At 41.4% G+C, this 20913-nt stretch overlaps 1 protein-coding gene across 2 annotated transcripts in view; it reads left to right on the forward strand.

The window, feature by feature from the left end:
- Positions 1–20913, forward strand: part of TPP2 (tripeptidyl peptidase 2) — a 78224-nt gene that overhangs the window by 51068 nt on the left and 6243 nt on the right. Inside the window, exons 22-28 of one of the 2 annotated variants that reach the window (XM_074989715.1) lie at positions 2131–2375; positions 2575–2653; positions 4718–4756; positions 11538–11689; positions 12240–12336; positions 16210–16340; positions 18450–18657. In XM_074989715.1, the coding sequence (XP_074845816.1) occupies positions 2131–2375; positions 2575–2653; positions 4718–4756; positions 11538–11689; positions 12240–12336; positions 16210–16340; positions 18450–18657 (951 nt within the window). The remainder of the gene's footprint in view (positions 1–2130; positions 2376–2574; positions 2654–4717; positions 4757–11537; positions 11690–12239; positions 12337–16209; positions 16341–18449; positions 18658–20913) is intronic. The other variant, XM_074989725.1, reaches the window with a different exon arrangement.

Raw genomic sequence — 20913 nt, forward strand, 5'->3', positions numbered from 1 at the left:
TCATAATAAGATAGTTTGTCTTTTTTATTAAGATGTTTCAGTTTTTCAGTGTAAGCAGAAAGGGTCCCTCAGGCTCTTCCTAATGCTGCTGTATCGATCGAGCAGAGGGGTTGCCTGTGTCATATCAGAGGCACCTTTACTAAATTTTTAAGATCGCTTCAATGTCTTTCAACAGCTGTTTGAAGTGTGAAAGACCTGATTGTGAAAGACTTCTTTGACACTGCCTTTGCTGGGAGGATGGTTTGTCACAAGACTTGTAAATGTTCTACCCTCTGTATAGATTCCTGTACTGTTTGACTGCTTAACTTTAGAAACTTTGTGAGATTGTGAAACTTACTTTATATCCAAGAATCACGAGATAGTGACATGGTGGCCTGGGGAGAGAGTTTCTCTTTAGGCAGTCCTAAAGCAAGTTGGCACAGTCTCTTCGCCACCAATTGGTCTCTCCAAATGGCAATGAGATCCAGAATCTCATAGTCCGTCCAAGATGGGGCTCTCTTGCGAGTCTGAGAAGTGCTAGTCCGATCACTACCCTGAGTGCTCATGATTGCAGTACTGGGCTACCCATAATTGCTACATATGCAGTGTGATGGCTACCAATGCAGAGCGATGCGATGGGCAAAGAGACTTTTTTCATAATGGGCACCCTTTATATTTGTAGGGCTGGGCTGCTAAATTCCAATTCAAATTTTCACTCAAATTCAATCCAGACTTCGCGGGCTTACTTTGACCTTCTTCCTGCACATCTGACAGCAGTACATGACAAAGCGGCCATACTTGGAGGGTCAGCGCGTAGCTTTGTGGGATACATATAGGACACTTTTGGAGGCTAACAAGTTTGAATTAAGGACATGGTGTTTCCACACTAGCCTTGATTTGTGATTTTAAATTTGAGCTAGATGCTATACCCATCCCGTAATATCAATACTCTGTAACTGGCGTTATGGCTCAATAAATCAAGTTAATATTACGTGTGAAGACAGTCACGTTTTAATATCGAGCTAAAGGCTTGAAATTCTAATTTATCTTGTAGCGTAGACGCAGCCTTTATTTCAAGATCGGATGTCTAGTTTGAAAGAGTGGTGTTGCAGCTGAAGTCTTCTTGAGACACAGCTTCTAACTAGTCTTTCAGAAATGTGGCTCTGTACAGCTGTAATAAGTAAGTTAGATGACTGCAGGTGTAATTTTTAGAGTTGGCTGAGTGCATGCAGGTACGCAATACTTTCCATCCCCACTTCTTCAAAGTCTAGAATACAGTCTTTGAAGTGGCAAAAGGAACTGAGGAGCAGGGCAGCAGCAGCTTATATATGTCCAGGCTTCAATGTTCAGCACTGTGAGAAAGGGGACATGAAATCCCCATCATTAGAAGTTTTCTAGAAGCTTCTGGCGAAGATCCCCAAAATACTACAAAGTGGGCTTGTCTACACTACTTCCCTGCTTCGAAGGGAGGAAGGTAAGTAGGGTGTGGGGAGATGATTAATGAAGTGCTGTGCTACATATGTAGCACTTCATTAAGCTAATTCTCCCCCGCGGCAACTACAAAGTGTTAAAACTTCAAAGTGCTGGCTCGCATCTAGCCACAGCTAACCGCTGGTACTTCGAAGCGCCTGGGCGACTTCGAAGTCCCTTTACTCCTCAAAATTTTGTTGGAGTAAAGGGACTTGAAATTTGCCTGGGCAATTTGAAGTACCGGAGGGTTAGCTGCAGCTACATGCAAGCTGACACTTTGAAGTTTAAAACTCTGAAGTTGCCACGGGGGAGAATTAGCTTAATGAAGTGCTGCATATGGAGCGCAGCACTTCATTAATAGTAATCTCCTGACACCCTACTTATCATCCTCCCTTCGAAGTAGGGGGCTAGTGTAGACACAGCCAGTGAGACATTTAATCCTCAGTGTACAGTACAGCGTATGCTTTTAATCAATGAGTTAATTTATTGCATGGACCGCCAGGGAATGGGCATTACTACTTTTTGTTTCTCGTTAGTATAAATCTAGACAAGTAAGATTCTCGTAAGCTGTCAGAGCTGTATTGGTTAAGAAAGAACATGATTCTGATTTTATTTGTAGGGCTACATGTGCGTGGTAAAATTTCTTAATCTTGGCATTTTATGAAACCATCTTTCTTTCAGTATTCCCTGAAACTGGAGAAAGGAGATTACACTATTCGGTTACAAATCCGTCATGAACAGAACAGTGAACTGGATCGCATCAAAGACCTTCCATTTGTTGTTTCTCACAGGCTGTCTAATACTTTGAGCTTAGATATTTATGAAAGCCATAGCCTTGCTCTCTTAGGAAAGAAGAAATCAAACAGTTTGACATTACCACCAAAACATAATCAACCATTCTTTGTTATATCTCTGCCAGATGACAAGTAAGTTGGCATAATCTTTTTCCCAGTCTACAGTTGATGTCTGTAAACCCAAATAATACTATACCCTTCAATATGGTACATACCTGTCTAGCATTTGTAGTTAAGTCCTGCTGATTGACAGTTTTGTTCTTTATATGTTTAGTGTTAGTGAAACTTGTCATTTCAGTATAGTGTACAGTTTACCTTTTTTTTTAATCAGAATACCTAAAGGAGCAGGACCAGGATGTTACCTTGTAGGATCTCTGACATTGTCAAAGACAGAACTTGGAAAGAAAGCCGTAAGTACTTAAAACAAATAAATACCTTGTTTTCAAAAGTCACTGTTTTACTAACTGGGAAAATTCTGTGTCTTGACGATGATCATTGTGCATTTATTAATTATTCTGTAAAGAGAGCATTCAGCGTAGTAAGTCAAACATATGAGTAAACTTTATTCTAAATATTTAAAATTTAATCCTGCAGTTGAATTTGACGTTGATATGTAAATAAGTCTCCAAAAATTATTTTAAACAATGCAGAAGCATTTTGTATTGCTATAGAAGCAATTTCTTTTTTTCACTCTTGCAGCAAACATGTAAGAAATTGGGTTCAGTGTGTGATTGTCTGCCCGAATGTAATTCTTAAACGTACAATGTGTACACTTCATTTGTTTTGCTTTTGCATTTTGCTTCTCTAGTTACTTATGTGGTGCACTTCCTTTTTCGTGTGCATGCAGCTTCCAGCAAAAATAAACAAAACAAATGTGCCTTTTGATACCTGTGCTTGCATTTTACTTTAAACTTAGGCGATATTTATTTTGTACCCTATAATGCTGATTCAGGATTTTTTTTACCAGCTGCATAATGCTTATGTTGTTGGCCACTGATAAAGGTGTGTGCGCAAATAGAATTACAGAAGATCTTGTTTCTGTCTGCTTATGTCATAACAAAAATCTGTACCTCCTTGGTTAGTATGTAGAGGCCCAGAAATTTATTTTCCCAACTTGAATGAATTTTCAATCTGACTCTAGCTGTAAAAGCCAGATTAGTCTTCCAGTTTATTCACTTAATGCTAAGTTTATGAAGGATTCCCTTGGATATTCCGGTATTTTTTAAATTGGTTATTATTAAGATTAAATCAACCTTGAGTAGCATTTATAAATGTCATTATTTACAGATATAGTCCATATGAAAGATTCTACAGACTTAAAAGCTACTGATTTTTCCCCCGCCCCCACCCCCACCCCCACCCCAACAGAGAGTTCTTTATTCCCCTGGAAAATGTTGAATGTATTACATACAGTCATAGTTTATATTGTAACATAGGAAGTCTTTTTTTAGCAGGCCAGGAAATTGTTTAAAGTGGGTAGATCAAATGTATTTGTTTTATGATGTATTATAGAAACAACATAATGTATTAAATCTAGGAGTGTGTAGTACTGTAGACTCGGAAACAATTTACAGGAAAATTGAACGGTTGTATTCAGGAAGCCATATTTTTCCTGGGCCAGAAGATACTGAGGAACCATTAGTGTTAAACTTTTTTAGTGTCACATAAATTTATTTGTATGTATAATAAATTCACAGCAAGACTGGAAGTTTGTTGCTGTTTCGATAAACATAAGTATTACAATAGTGTAATTCTGAAAATCAGCAAAACAGTTTGTTATAATTCATGATTAGGCTTTCTTACGTCCAGTTAAATAACCTTTAGGCCCACAAATATCTAGAATGGGAGCCAGTGGAAATACAGTAGTTACTGCTTTTCAAGTCAGGCTTTTTTTTTTTCATGAGAGAAATGTAGAGCTTATTGAGTGAGTGAATTGTTCACCTCAGTTTCTTGACACAATCATGAACTTCTGTTTCATGTTGTGGGAACAGTTTGTTGGATGGGTGCCATCAGTAGTGTCACATTCTTACTGCTGCCATCAGTGACCATCGCTATGCACCAAGTGACAGAAATGTGGAATAGACAACAGTGTTATTTTGATTCACGAAGTGTGAACTGAAAAGAAAAATGCAGAAGTATTTTTGTACATTAATTCTGCTTAAGCATTATAAAATGGAACAGTACCGCTCAAATTCAGTTTTAATTAAAATTTTTCAACCGTGTTTTATTCTGAAGTTCATTTTGCCATTTTACACTGATTGTTTAACACTTTTGTCTTAATAGGAACAACAAACTGTATACACAAAATGCATTAAAATAGCAATATGCTTTAAGAGCACGTTCTCATCACAGACCTGGCACTTGAGTAGCTTGAGCTTTCTAGATTGAAAGTAAACCATAATCATAGAGAGAAGGTATCTCCGTCCTGTGTAGTGTGTGCATGTTTTCTTACAGTATGTTATTCTAACTCCCAGGGGCAGTCTGCAGCAAAACGACAAGGAAAATTTAAAAAGGTACTGAATGTCAGTTTTTGGAAAAGATATGCTTAAGTCTTTCTGCATATAACTTAGAATTTTTCTATTAGTATTATATTTAATTTTTCATTGTCTCCCTCAGCTGCCTGCTCTTTATATAGTCTTGAGTTATCCACTTCATGCCTTAAGCAACACCTGCTCTTAACCAACAAAACTTTACTGTAATACCGGGTTAATTGAGTGGCACTACAGTACCCAGATACTACTTTAAGTGCCTTAAAAATGCATGTGTAATAATGAGTCAGTCTGTTACTCCTTTACTTTATTATATAATACTTGCCCATTCTCTCTCTCCCTGAAGTGCTTGGAGTCAAGATTTTCCATGGACAATATTTTGCCTCCCACCTTGTCTCTTAGCAAATGCACTAAAAATTGAATTTAAGGTATATGATATGAACCATGATATCTAATCCCTCATTGCCACCAAAGGAGGATGTGTCTGTGAAGTTTTAATTATACTGAAACATAGACTAGATTAGAAAATATACTTTGGCCAATAGGACTGCTTTTTAGGGTTATGAATTAAATGATCAAATCACTTTTTTTTATCTCTCACTTATGTGATCTTTTTAAACAAAGTCTAGATATAGATCAATGTACATTAATTTAATTTGGCATAAAATCAGTCTGTTTGTAGAATGATAGCAATCATAATTGGTGCAGATAGGGAAAAGTGTTCTGTAGATTTTACTGTCTAGTATTCTTCATATAAAAATATTGAATGATAAAGTAACACTGACGTGCACAAGTGCTTTCAATAAAATTAGCATTTCCACATTCTGTTGTAGATTCTGCCAGCAGATGGGCAGTTGAACACAAAGGAGGGTGATTGATCTTTTTTTAAAATGGTTGTGTCACTTACTGAGTCTGCTGACCTGTTTTCCAGCAGATGTAGGTTACTTTTATCAGGCTAATATTTTCCCACCTTTTCTTCTGCCTCTTGTAAAGTGATGTTTTTTTCTTTGCCTCCTATATTCTTTCCTCTCTGGGGACACTGTTTCCAGTCATTGGAAGGAAATCACATTTTTCACCTTTCACTAATCTGATAGTCAGAGTTTTGACTGAAGGAGAAGGGGAGTGTGAGCTATGGAGGTTATCAGCTCTGTGCAATGTGTTCTGCCCCTTTGCTGTATTAGCCCAAGACCCTGTAAGGTTGAGCGGCTGCTGTCTTTGTTGGCATTGGTGATATAGATACAGTAGTACAAGGAGAAGGTCAGAATGTCCAAGGAGAACTTTGATGCAGACTGCTATCATTGTCCTGTGTTCTTTTTGTGTCATCTCTAGAACTAACTGTAGTTCATTTAGAAAGACTATAAAAATGTCCACAATAAAGGAACTAATATAGTATTTATTCATAAAACCATTCAAGGTATTTTGGATAGAGCTAAGCTCCCCTCACAGTTGCCCAGAACTGAGAGACGCAGGCCTTAACAAGAGTGTGCTTTCTTGAACTTCCTTGCCACACCAGCCTGTCCACCTCACCAGCAAACTCCTCAAGAGTCTCCCAGCTAGATATAATTCATATAAAACTCACACAATAATATTAATTACCATTGTACCTTGGGTTTGTATACAAGACACTGTTAGTCTAAATCTTCTAGCTACAGTATAGGACAGGTCACTGCAATGGGGTGGTCAGGAAAGGTGTCTGACATGCACATCTTTGGGAACTCTGGTCTGTTCAGAAAGCTGTAGAATGTGACTTTCTCCCCTGGCCAGAAAATTGCCTGCGGAGGTGCCAATAATGATCCTGGGTGATCCAGCTTCCCCTTGCTCCCCTTGGCTCACATAGTCGTACACTGGCATCCTGGACAGTAGTAAAGAGCAGCTCAGCTATAAGCTAAGCAAGTGCAGAGTGGTAGTAGAATATTGAGTTGGCCATTTAAAGGCCTGAAGCCTCCTGACTTGGTTAGACCTCAGCAAAAGCAACATTCCTCTCATAGTGGCAGCCATTTGTGTGCTCCATAACTTATGTGACACTAAGGAGAAAAATCTCATGCCAGGCTGGCAGGATGAGGCAAATGACCAGGCCACTGATTATGAGCAGCCAGACTCCAGGGCAAATGTTTGAGGCATAAGGGACTGGTGACAGAGTGGGGTTTAGCTGGCAGAGGCACATCCATATGGCCTCTGTAGTGCCCGCACCCCCTTCGGCTGACACTGAACTCTCACGGGGCTATGGTAATGAGCTTCAGGGGTATGCAAAAGGCATGCCATTTGCAATCCCGAGAAACTCATTTTGCATATCTCTGCCGGCAGCGGCACTGGGCAGAGCGCCATGTAGACCCAGCCACTCTAGCGTGTGTCTGTGCTGAAAACTACAGTAGCGTAGCTGCAGTACTGCAATGTAGATGCACCTGTGCTTATGGGTGGGTCATAGGTATAGGTTATTCAGCTCCCTGACTGGTAGTAGGCAGGTCAACAGAAGAATTCCTCCATCGGCCTAGTATACTCTACTTTGGGATAGTTTAGCATTTCACACCCTGAGATGTAGCTAAGCTGATATAAATTCCAAGTGTTATATAAAGTCCTAGTGTTCTATGATTCTATGATCGGCCTTGAGAAATGCCACTATTGCATTGAGCTGGGGTCTCATCTTTACTGAAGATGTAAAGAAGGGCATTATACTCGCTGTTGTACTCTTTCTCTGGAGAACTAGACTGAGGGATGACGTTGGATGCATAATAGCAAAGGGATGTCCTGAGTATGGGTTTTACTCTAACTGTAGCTTCACAAGCAGCTATTTTTCTCCATTCACAGCTTTTACTGTCTTGTTTTTCAGCAAACCCAGATCTAACAGCTTCTGTTCTCTGGTGGTTGCAGGAGCTAAAGATCCAGCAAAGCTTGCTCTTAGAGTTGTTTTCAGATTGGCTGTGGCCACAACACACGTGTCTGGGGTGGAGCCCACCGTAAAGGTTCAGGGCTGCTGGTCCAGAGCAGAGAGATTCCTGCCATTCAACTGTGAGAAGAATAAATTCATTTTACATTATACGTTATTCTACGTGGCCCTACTGAAGGGCAAAATATTCAGTATGGAAACAGAACCCGATTTTGGTTGTCTGTGTAGATCAGCAGTTTGGGGCACATTGAGTTGGAATGGAAATGGAAGTTAACTGATTTCCCCACCGCTTCGGACAGTGAAAGTTCTTCTGGGAAACCGCTCACATTGTGGGCTGTTTAGTGTTGGGGCAGTCTACTGTAGCTGGAATAATTAGTAGAAATAAAATCTGTGTGCCTCTTACATGTTAGGAGTACAAGCAAGACGTACACTTAGTGGTTTTAAATGGTCATCTGAGTAGAGAGAAGTCTTGAGCAGAAATTCCTAAACTTCTTTCTGCCATGCTCCCCTCAGGCACGACCCTCTTCTTCCTCTCCCCTCTTGTTCTCACTCTCCCAGCCTGCCGCTCTTTCACGCAAACCCAGCTGGCCCCATGTGCAGCAGCAAGTTGCACATCCTGGCTCCAGGTGCTTCCTTCATTTGGCTGCGGGACAGACCCCGCTCCTTTTTGTTTCTGCCTGTTACCACCATACCAGCATCCTGGGCACATATGGGGTATTGTGTGAGGTGGAGGAGCAGGGCAGTAACTGAAGGAGATGGGGTCTTTCTCTGTCTCAGATCATTTAATTCATTGCCTTCCCTTTGTGCTAATTGTCTTTGCCACTGCTTCTACTGCTCAGCAATACCGAGACTGGGATTGTTCTGCTTTGCATCAGGCCCTCATTCTACCCAAAAACTTCTTCAGCATGCCCCATGGCATGAAAACTTCTGCTCACAACAGATTTTGAACTTTGAGGTGAGCCTTCTCCTTTTCAGTTAGTTCTTGGTTGTGCCCCTCCCCTCTCTCACGTTTTTAGGTTGGGAAAGACGTGCTAGGTGTTGGGGGGCAGAGCAGCAGTGAGCATGGAGGTAGACAGCTCAGTGGACCACCCAGCCCACAAATCAGTCATGGTGGAGGAGGTGCTCCCTCAGTGAGCTGCCCCAGTTGTTTCCCCATGCTCCCTTAGCAAGGATCACCCCATAGTTGGTAACAGCAACGAAGGGTCCTGTGGCACCTTATAGATTAGTCTATAAGGTGCCACAGGACCCTTCGTTGCTGTTGCAGGTCCAGACTACCACGGCTACCCCTCCGATAATTGACCCCATAGTTGTTAAGTTTCTGTTTTAGGAAAATGTAGACAAGGGTGTCTTAATCTACTGGATGTGTGGCATAGTCTCTGCATTGCCCCATCTTTCTGGTTTTGTGAAACTTTGGATAAGAATAGGAATGATCAGTGGTGTTTTAGATGCTTTTCTTTTTCTGGGCCTCTCTTACTGTTTGCAAGTCCAGCTTATGCCTTTATGAAAAATTTTGTACCTTCCAATGGCCTAGAGAAAGGTCCTGTGCAATAAAACTGTACAAGGTTAAATTGGCTGGTTGAATTTTAAAGCTGTTCAAGGCCTTCTTAGTAAGTCAGCTGTGTGTATGCATGTGCTCATGGAGTATTGATTTTGAATTAGAATAACTTACATTGTATGTAATTATGTGCCTGGTATGTCAGAGATCGTTGAGGTCTCTTTTCTGAGAAGCATAGTCTAACTAGACAGATATGAGATGGAAAGTAGACAGATATAAATGAGAAAAAAAGAATGAGACTAGAACAACAATGTGACATGAAGCTGACTTCTGAGCTCCACTACAATTTTTGTTTAGTGTTGGGAAAAATGTGGCATGGATGGCATGATAGCATAATTAGGTGATGCTTCTGTTATCCTGATTTGAAGATATAACATAGGTATACGTACATATTTTTCTTCAGGCTCAAATTTTACACACTGTGCATTAAGCCAGGATCCACAATTTTCCTTCGAGAACTTAGCTGCTGTGCTTAGGTTACAGAAAAATCTTAAGATAAGGAAGATCTTAAACTGCTACCCTCTGCTATAACTCAAAAATCAGAGACTGATCAGTATCTGATACAACTCAGTTTCTTCCATCTGCAATATCAAGTTTAGCAAAAAAAAAAAAAAAAAAAAGTTAAGTTCTACCCCACAGTTGTCTACGTTTTGATTGAAAGTGAAGTAATTGTTGTATGTATACAGTTTGTAGTTCAGTAAAAACACTTTGAGACTTACCAACTCCAGCAGCACATGAGATAAGTAATCTCATAAGTTTAATATTGCGTAATTTGCCGTCAGAGGAATATAGCTGTGCCATTTAATGCCGAGTAAGTACAATACATTGAGAGACTTTCTTTCTGAAGCAGATTTTTCTGTATTAAGTGTCTGAAATCAGTAACTCAGTTGGTATGATATAATATAAATTATTTCACAAAAGAAAACCTTTGTTAACAAGAATGTGGTATTTGTCTGGCAGTGGATCTTGTGCATGTTCTTTGAAAAAGTGCTTTAAAAAATTAGTTCAATAGGGGTTGACGTGTGCTCGTTTTTTGAAGGCTTAACATTTGTTGGCCTTCTACATAAGACTGAATCTCATCCTGTCCCATCAGCTGTTTTGAAAAAGAATTTAATGAGAACATATTCAGAAAGTATTAAGTGACATTCCAAGTCATGTAAATATTTATTGCGTGAAAACTTTGAGACTGTGCGCATGCTACAGCAATTTAACGGACAGCATAATTGTTCACAAATAGCTGTTAACTATAGGACCACGTCAGTGTCACAGCTGTGAAGAATGTGTCTTAGAATAAGAAATGTGACCTTCCCTGCGAAACCTGATCTCCCTGCCTCTGCAAGCCTGTGGCTCCTGGCCACTACTTTGGGTGGGAGCGGACAGGAGTTGCCCTTTTTCCCTGTGCTGCCATTTTTGGTGGGGAGATCAGACACCCCTCAAAAGGCAGCACAGAAATGAGGGTAGTATACCCTGACTTCTGTTTGGGAGCAGCCCAGGAGCTGGGCCTCTTCTACCCTGTCAGCCTCCTGGATCTAGAGGCTTCATCCCCTAAGGACTCCCTCGAGGGATGGGGAGTTTTGTTTCTGGTGACAGCACTGGGGAAACCTGGGCTGGAGGCTTGGTGCAGTCCACGTTTGAGGTTATGGATCCATGCTGAGTTGAGATATTCAAACATTCTCCCCTTGGTGTCCAGCTTACTAAGTCCTGCACAAAGTCTTTCACAATAGAGGTCAGACCTACAAAGTCTTCACCTCGGTTTCAGCTGAGCCCTGCTCGTTCCTCCAAGTGGGAGGGGGCGGTGTCTGTTCTTTCTTTTTAAAATGTAATCCTTTTGCCCCATCTCAAGATGGGCATAACCCATCCTCTCTCTGAGAGTTCACATTCCTTATCTCTTGGCATTTCTTGCCTGGAGCCTGGCCCTTCTCCACAGGCCTTCCTTACAGTGTGCCCCCTCCCACCCCCCCGCCTCCCACCCCACTGATTACAGGGCCCTGCAGGAGCTTTCATCCTCTTTGCAATCTCTGCAGGCACTTTCCAAAGCATCTCCAGCTGTCTTCCCCTTCATAAGGCCCGGGTGCCCTCCCTTAAGCCCAAATGAGCCTGTCATTAGTCCAGGGTCACTGGACTGCCTTTCGTGCAGGCTCCAGTCATCTTGTGACAAGCCCATTTCTGAAAACTGGGGAGATGGGCAGTTGGGTGTGTCTCTGGAGGAAGTAGAACCATTCCAGAGTTCTTAAACACTAATCCCTTGTTTTCAGGATCCAACTTCCAAGCTTGCAGCTGCTTGCTATCATTTAGCACTTCTGCAGTTTAAGATAAAAGAATAACCATTCCTCCAAGTAGTTGATGGTTTTGTTTCCTATCACTAGGATGTAATTACTGTCCATTACCATCTGATACCATCACCGACAAAGACTAAGAATGGTAGCAAAGAGAGAGAAAGAGAACCAGAAAAAGAAAAAGATGTGAAAGAGGAATTTGCTGAAGCTCTAAGAGACCTGAAGATACAATGGATGACGAAGTATGTCTTTGTAGTTTCCCTAACCGGTCACAGCATGACTTCTATATTTTAATACATTTGAACCACCACATGCTGGGTGGCCTCAGTCCAGGAGTATCTGTGGTTCAGGCCCTGGCAGGGGGAAAAGGAAGCGTGTCTGCATGCTGCCGCTCCACCTCCCCACAACTGAGAGAAGGCCAGTGCAGCAAAGCCTTTGTCTGGTGGCTTGTCACTGCCACTCCCTTAGCAGTGTTGCACGGTGCCTGGGAGTGGCAGGAGCCTTATGTGCCTCTGGGAGCAGGATGCTGGGTGTAAGCCCCTACTCCATCATACGCAAATCTCACAGTGCCCTCGCTGCCCTGGAAAATTCTTTAATCTGTCATACCTTGTTTCCCAGGATTGCCAGATTATAAAGAGGTTAAAGTGTACTGCACTTGGTAGAAGACATGGAAGTTTGAGTACCAGGTTAATTAAACTTGTGATAGCTGAAGAACAATCATTCACTGTTGCACTGCCTCCTGATTAGAACATGCAGAGGCAGCATATGCATTTCTTCCCTTTCTTTGGCTAGGCTGGATACCAGTGACATCTATAACGAATTGAAAGAAGCATTTCCTAATCATCTCCCCTTATATGTTGCACGACTCCATCAGCTGGATTCTGAAAAGGTGAGTTCTGTCTTCTAATTTAGTATTTTTCTCACTACATCTTGCCTTGAGATAGATTAAATCTGAAGATTTCTCCTTTACAGTTCTTCACAGATGCCTGGTCTTGAAGTTCTTGCTGTGGCTGTGCTCAGTGCAATGACTTAGAAACTTTTAACTAATGCTGAATTGAAAGCATTTACCATTGTACAGACCAGTGCATCTTTACAAGGCTATAAATGTGAATGCTTAGTCCTCTTTCTTTGTTCCCAGCATATCAGAGAAATTGGTTGGTTGGTTGGTTGGTTGGCTTATTGGTTGTTTGTGGAAACAATAATGGAGCTAAAGTAAAATTTAAATAAATGAGGTTTTTCTAACTATCTAGGCAAGAAATTAAGGCTGTAGTTGTTTTTGTTTAGGGAGTGGATTTCATAGTTTAGGGTTTTTTTAAATCCTGCTAAAACTGAACCTTCTGCATTCGTGAATATCTCAGGATGACTGGCAGTTCCATGTTTCCAGTCGAATGTGACTGCTGTGTGTTGGTGCATTTTGTCCCAGATGTAGGGATTTTATGCTCCAACCTTTATTTCTACCTATGAGTTGCCTCATTCAAGGTTGGAGTGTGAATAGTTCACACCTCCACATTAGAATCTGACAATGGGGCACATCCCCCTGACTGATCTGACTTTGTTTTTTTTCTCCTTTCTTGATGTATACTACTGATAATGGGCCATTCTACCCTGACTGAATAGACCTTGTCAGCTCTGGCCCTCCCTTTTACTGGGACCCCCCTCTTTAAATACCCTTCTGAACCACCACCCCCCACTCACGCATCTGCTGAAGCGGGTCTTTGCCTACGAAAGCTTATGCTCCAAAATATCTCGTAGGCTATCCGGTGCCACAGGACTTATTGTTCCCGAAGACACAGACTAACACGGCTACCTCTCTGATAAAAAGAGAGAGGTTTTTCAGTCTTCTCACTGCAGGTATTTGCCATTCTGTATTTGCCTACTTTTCAAAGGGGAATACTCGTTCATTTAGATCAGTTAAAACTGACTGAAGGATGGAGAGGGATTGCTGCCTGGTTGTCAAAGCAACTGAGCAAGGTTTTTATTTTCCCAGTCACTGATCATATCTTATACTGTATTAAGGCTTGGGAATAACTTAAAGGCTGGGTGTAGTATTTCCTGTAAGCTGAGTGCTTGGCCACCCAGGGGAGATTCAAGTGCCACCCCAGCTGATTAGCATAGCGCCCAAAGCTCCCACAGCAAACAGCATGTGTTTCTACTTGAGATGCACACCCGCACTTGCCTCAGTGCACATAAAATTTATTCCACACATACCTGGGGAAAAAGTGGGGAAACATTGTTTGGATGATTTATTAATTGCATTTTTGGTCATGGACCATCTGGAAATGGGTTGGCTTAATGATGACTTTTATGTTGTTTTCAGAGATCTAATCCAAAGGTCAGTGAGCTGAGCTATATACAATGAAGTCCTTACAGATGGTTTCTTCATGAGATAGGTTAGTTGTTCTTGAGACGGAGGGTCTGCTCACATGTCTTTTTCAAGTGATTTGAGTCCTTACCCTCCATTTTCAGAGAGATACTGTTAGGATGCTTAGTAGATGCTATTATCTGCCTTTTCCTGCAGCAGATAGCTGTTGCACGTTTTTTTTTTTCTGTTCACCCATCTCATGTTTATCATCATGATAATGTGAGCGCCTAATGTTCCACCTCCTTCCTTTTCATCTGAGGCTAATTCTTTTTTAAGAAAGATGCACCGCCTCAGACTTCATACAAAACTTGAAAAACCCAATCTCCTTTATGTATAGAAAGGCTGTATACTATATACCTAGCTGACTTGTCTCATATGATGAGCTGTTTGGATGCTGTTTGTAACCCCATTCCCCATCGTCCTTGTGTCACTAAGATAGCTCTTTTGGTTTGGCCATCTGGTTAAGGAATTGTAGTGTAACTTGGGACTTCTGGGATCAGGCCTCAGATCCCTCACATACCTTGTCTGATGTACTGGCTCTTTGCCATCTGCAAAATGAGTACCGACATTTCCATTATCTGTCTTGCTTATTTAGATTGCAAGCTTGTTGAAGCGAGGATCTTCTCCTTGCTATCTTAATCTCAGGGTTTAAGGTCAGAAGAGGCCTAGATCTTCATCTGATCTTCTGCACATCAGAGGCCATTAAATACCACCCAGTTCCCTCAGTATTGAGCCCAGTAACTCAGATTAAAATATTACAGCCTTCAGGAGACAAAACTGTGATTTGCCACAGGCAAAGTATAGGCGGGAGTAAGGTCCACGAATGCTCAAGGCTTTTCAAAGAATTGCAAGGGAATGATTTGGCAAGACACCCTGATAATCCTAGCAAGTATCTACACTGCTGGCTGCAGAGGAAGATGAAAAATGCAAGGTCCCTGCCAATGTTCTTGCTAACCTTTCCCATCCATGTCTGCCTGTTTTCCATTAATGTGCAGAATAAATGTTATGTGCACCAAGGTAAGTGTAAATGTGTACCACTAGGAGAAATTCAGGCCTAGCTGTGGGTGCTGTTCTGATCAGCATTGGATTTTCTCCTAAATCACCACACAAGTGCAAAGTTTGCAGGGAACACTGGTCCCTGCTAATCTGACCTAAGGGAAAATTGCCATTTTCAGGTTTGAGAAGGAATTTGACTCTGAGCACGTAGGTGAGATCCTCCATTAGAGGTGAAGAAATTTTTTTCTGCCACTTCAAAACACTAGCCTGACTGTCCAGTGGTCCATCTCTAGCCATAGCAATCTGTGCTTAGAGGCACAAAACAAACCTAAAGTAGCTTGGGATGGGTTGCACAGGGCATACTTTCCTTCCTGACCTATGCAGCATATGAAGCTTGTTGGGGCCAATATACATTACTGGAATACAATAGTACTGTATGTTCTTTGTGTCAAGGACTTGTAACTTATGGCGTTTTATGGCACTAACCAAATACTGTATGACCTCAGTCCTGCTTGGACGACAAAAAGGTTAGGTACTTAAGTAAATTTTGGAAACTATGGGTAGTGCTATATAATTTGCAACTTCAGAAGTGTTGTTAATGTAAACACAGGGGGACTGGAGGACCGAACCAAAAGAAATCTGATGCTGTTCAACAAGAAGTGTAGAGTCCTGCACCTGGGGTGGAAGAATCTCAAGCAATTGTTATAGGCTGGGGATCGAATGGCTCAGCAGCAGTACGATGGAAAGGGACCTAGGGGGTATGGTGGATGAAAGGCTGGATATGAGTAAACAGTGTGCCCTTTGTAGCCAAGAAGGCTAATGGCATACTAGGGTGCATTAGGAGGAGCATTTTGAGCAGATCTAGAGAAGTAGTTATGCCCCTCTGCTCAGCTGTGGTGAGGCCACATCTGCAATGTTGTGTCCAGTTTTAGGCCCCCCCAGTATAAAAAGGATGTGGATTTGCTGGAGCAGGTTCAGCAAAGGGCAACAAAAATGATTAAGGGGCTGGAGCACAAGACCTATGAGGATAGGCTGAGGGATTTGGGCTTGTTTAGTTTACAGAAGAGAAGACTTAGATGTGATTTAATAGCATGATGTAATGAGTAATGGTTTGAAGTTACAGAGGGAGAGGTAGGTTGGATATGAGGAAAAACTATTTCACCAAGAGGGTGTTGAAGCATTGGAATGCGTTGCCTAGAGAGGTGGTGGATTCTCCATCCCTCGAGGTTTTTAAGTCCTGGCTTGACAAGGTCCTGTCTGGGATGACTTAGTGGGGGTTGATCCTGCTTGAAACTGGGGGCTGGACTAGATGACCTCCTGAGGTCCCTTCCAGCCCTAGGATTCTGTAAAGTGTCAAATGAGGTGATTTCATTTTGCCTAACACTTTTATTTCTTTTCATTTAGGAAAGAATGAAAAGGCTCGATGAAATTATTGAAGCTGCAAATACTGTTATCTCACATATTGATCAAACAGCATTAGCGGTTTATTTTGCTATGAAGACCGATCCCAGGCCTGATGCAGCTACTATAAAAAAGTACCTAACCAGTAAATACTCCTTCTTGCATCCTATTTCTGTAGTCTAGAGATGTAATTACCTTTTCTACATACAAGTATTCTAAAGGACACTGACAGCTGAAAAAGTTTTATAATATGATTATTTTCTATTGGGTTCAATTTTGACTTCAAGTGGAAATGGATATTAGAGATTAGTATTTTTAGAGTTTTGCGTACTTCAGAATGCAGAGAGATGCTGAAAAATTGTTCTTTTGCTCAAAAGAGATCAGAAAAGATTACAAAGGATTGCTTTCATGTCAGTATTGAGATACATGGGCAAAGTTGTTTGGGAAAGTTTGTACTGTACTTTATCTCATCAAGTTTATAATCACTCAGATGATCAGTAGACTGATAGCATGTAGATAGCAAAGCACTTCTGTGAGAATTGAGAATAGGGTTTTGCATGGTATGGTGGGACCTGCAAAATCATTGAAGTGCGGCTCCAAGATGCAAGTGAACAGTCCATGTTATCTGATAAAATCACCCTGAAATACTCACATAAAAGTTTTATAGTAACAGAGAGAAAGCCGTGCTAGTTTATGTACTATCAAAACAAAAAAGGAGTCAAGCAGCACTTTAAAGACTAACAAAATAATTTTATTAGGTGAGCTTTCATGGGACAGACCCACTTCTTCAGACCATAGCCATACCAGAACAGACTCAATATTTAAGGCACAGAGAACCAAAACAGTAATCAAGGGGCACAAATCAGAAAAAATATTATCAAGGTGAACAGATCAGAGAGTGGGTGGGGCGGGGCGTCAAGAATTAGATTAAGCCAAGTATGCAAATGAGCCCCTATATGACTTAAGAGTTTGCATGTTACTGAAGAGGAGTTTTCACACCACTCTTGAAAGGGAAGCTGCTGAACTCTCTTTTATATTCAAATTTGACACGTTACCATCCCGGTTTAAACCATGTGTTAATTTTCTGGGTCACTGTAGGGGCTCGTTTGCATACTTAGCTTAATCTAATTCTTGACACCCCCCCCTTCTGCCCCTCTACTCTCTGATTTGCTCACCTTTTTTTTTTTTTTTTTTTTCTGATTTGTCCACCTTGATTACTGTTTTTGGTTCTCTGTGCCTTAAATATTGAGTCTGTTCTGGTATGGCTATGGTCTGAAAAAGTGGGTCTGTCCCACAAAAGCTCATCACCTAATAAATTATTTTGTTAGTCTTTAAAGTGCTGCTTGACTCCTTTTTTGTTTTAAAAGTTTTATAGAACGAGTGAGGAAGGAAAGACTGGTAGACCTAGCTATATCTGTATTCAAATGTTATATTTTACTTAGTGGAGTCAGTACACAATAACGTTCTTTGGAATGTCAGCATCTTCAATAGATGATGATGATCCATCACTTTTTTTTTTTTTAAATTATTGATTTGTAAAACCCCTTTTATGCTGATCTGTTTTGATTGGGAAATAGCAAAAAGCAGCAAATTTGGTGTTGCAGGACTGTGAAGGGAGGTATAAATTTACAAATTAGTTACATATTGACTCTTAATTATAATTAACCTAGTTGCTTGGAGTGGCTTGTATGTAACGATATTTGCTAGATTTTAAAAACAATTAATATTATCCATTCTAAGCAATTTCATGTGATCTGGTGATGGTCTAACATTGGAAACTGAGAACCAGATTCAGTGCTGCCTTAAGTGGGTGTAATTTCTTTAAAGTTAGTGGTTTGCTTACATTAACAATGGGTGGCCATTTTTTCCTACTAGCAAAAGCTAATAAAATACATCTCTAGATCCTATCTTCTTTTTAAAGTTCTTAAATTTGGATTGCACTTCTATTCAAATACCAGAGGCAGTTCAGTTGTTCCTGAAGCTTTAGGCTTGATTAGAATCTGTACATTGCATAATGTATGTGGTATTTGGTATATTTTGATCCAGTTTAAGATTACGGGAAATAGTTATTTGGAAAGATACCTTATTTTAATAAGGTAACAGAAAATTGCTTAAAGTTCTTTTAATATTAATCAGTGTTTAATTTCCTGTGATTATTTAAGGTAAACTTAAATTATTGGCTCTTGTTTAAAACCAGTTGTTTCAATGGAGCCCTTATATTTATGTTCAACTTCTTAATATAGTGATATGGAAAAACAGAAATCTACATTAGTGGATGCCCTTTGTCGGAAAGGAAGCGCATTAGCAGATCAGCTTATCCATATGCAGGCTCAAGATGGGGCTGTTTCAAGTGAAGCAGAAGGTAAAGATGATGATCAAGAGAACTGCGTAAGTGTTCTGTCAGAGACTTTCTGGGAAACAACAAAATGGACTGATCTCTTTGAAACCAAGGTAAGAGGAAAAGCAAAAATTCTGTATTTTGCACTCTTATGTTTTCACTAATACCTTTCATAGAATCACAGGGCAGATGGGACCTGGAGAGGTAATCTAGTTCAGTCCCTTGCATTCATGGCAGGGCTATGTACTACCTTCACCATCTGGAACAGCTGCATGTCTGTCCTGCTCTTAAAACTGTCCAATGATGGAGATTCTGCTCCCTCCCTTAGCAATTTATTCCAGTGTTTAAGCACCTTGATAGTTGGGATAGTTTTTTCCTAGTGTCCAACCTAATTCCTTCCTTGTTTCCATGTAACCTCGTTGCTTCTTGTCCTATATCAAGAGTTAAGAGCAAGAATTCTTCTCCATCCTCCTTGTGTCAACCTGTTATGTACTTGAACAATGTTATGTCCTCTCAGTCGCATTTTTTTCAGTCTTTCTTCATAGTCATTTTCTAGACCTTTCACCATTTTTGTTGCTTTTGTCTGGACTTCTAAGACTTCTGGTTATAGCTCTCCTCAGCCTCTTGTTCAGGCCCTGCTAAGGAGACATCTAGCAACTATGGACTTTGGGTTGACTTAGTGGAGTGACTCACCACCCCTTTTTTGGCCTCTCTCACATTGAGTAAAAAAAACTCTTCCTTTTGCTCTGTGTCTTGCTCGTGAGATTAGTTGTATTCCTTGAAGTGCCTAATACCCTATCAGTCTTCTAGGATTACATTCCTTGGACTTTCTGGCTATAAAGATGTGAGGTTCTGCAACAGGCATTCTGGGCTGCTAATATGTTTAAAATATTACTCTTTTACAACCTGCAATGTTATGTGTGCTCATGACACAGTCGGGCAGGATCTGTCCACAAGTCGGGTTGACTGGCCGTGAGGCTTCTCCAAGTAGGAGACCACCCTTCTAATAGTACTGCTTGGTGTCTTGGTTCCCGTTCTTTCTTTATATGCACACACACTCTCACCTGTGGATGGGGGGTTAATATGTAGGCTGCCCCAGGGAGAGGACAACCCCACCCCCCCCTTCACTGCAGCAGCGTGGGGCCAGATGAGACGCGCCTGTGCATAGCCACTGCAGCAGGCACAGCTGGGGGAAGGGTGCATATTCCCCAGCTGAGGGATAGATGGACAGACAGACAGACAGACAAACTGACTGGCTCTCTGAAATATATAGTAGATAACTGTCCCTTTCTCCATCCCTGCTCCCTCCTGGCCCAGTGAGATTATAGCTGTCCTGGTCCCCATCGCTGGCCCCTTGCTTGCCTCCCCCTGTGGTAATTCTGCAGTATAGCTGTCCTTTCTACCAGACTCCTCCCTTTCCATTTTATGGGAAACAATTGAATCCAGGTGCATCCCATTGTCCAGGCAACCAAGCATTTTATTTTGCTTTGTTATAAGAGGAAGCGACATAAAAAGTTTGGTGGTCCTAACTCTTACCGTTGAAAAGGAGTTCTTAGACAGGCAGGCAGGCAGACATACACAGTTTCAAAAACAGATCAGTGTTGGAACTCCTAAAATATAGCCATCCCTCATCCAGCACGAGGATGTCACTGAACCAGAGAGCTGGGCAGAAGGGTGCAGCCAGTCTTCTCTGGCAGCCCTGTGGGAGTTAGCTGCAGTGGATCTGCATCTCCCTAGCAACCTGAGGGGTGTGGGGGAGCAGGACTGGAGTTGGCATCTGCTTGCAGCTCTGCAGAGGTGGGGGCAGCCACACAGGGCTTGAGCCACGTCCCCAGAGCAGGCTGGAGCCAGCTTCCTGTGGCAGTCCCAGGGTATGAGCCTGGCAGGAGTTGCAGGCATAGGCCCCAGGCAACAGCAGCAGATAGGGTAGCAACCCATTGAAGGGGGATGGCTTGAGGGCCCCTGCCAGGGAACCTTCCTTGGTCCAGCAAATTCTCTTCTCTGAGATGTGCCAAGCCCTGACCATGCCAGACCAGAGAGGTGGGACTGTAGTAAGAGCAACTTTTAAACTCAAAGTGGGTAGAATGGGGACCTAATATTTGAAGTTATTTCTTGTGCACTTTTTCTGAAGCTACAAATGTTTTTGTGGTATGACTATTTATAATGCTGGTTACTATACTAAAGTGTCTTTTCTAAAGCAAGATACAGCATAACTAGCATTTATTCTTTTTAGCTGGTTTTTAGATTTTTATCTACTTTTTTAAATTGCGTAGCTTTTATATTCAATCGTAACTGTGCCTTTCTGTTATTCATGATAGCCATTGCTGGAGAGTCTTCTAAATAAATAAGTGTTATGCTTTTAGGACTTT

This window comes from Carettochelys insculpta, chromosome 1 (genome assembly GCF_033958435.1).
Source record: "Carettochelys insculpta isolate YL-2023 chromosome 1, ASM3395843v1, whole genome shotgun sequence".
Classification (NCBI taxonomy): Eukaryota; Metazoa; Chordata; order Testudines; family Carettochelyidae; genus Carettochelys; species Carettochelys insculpta.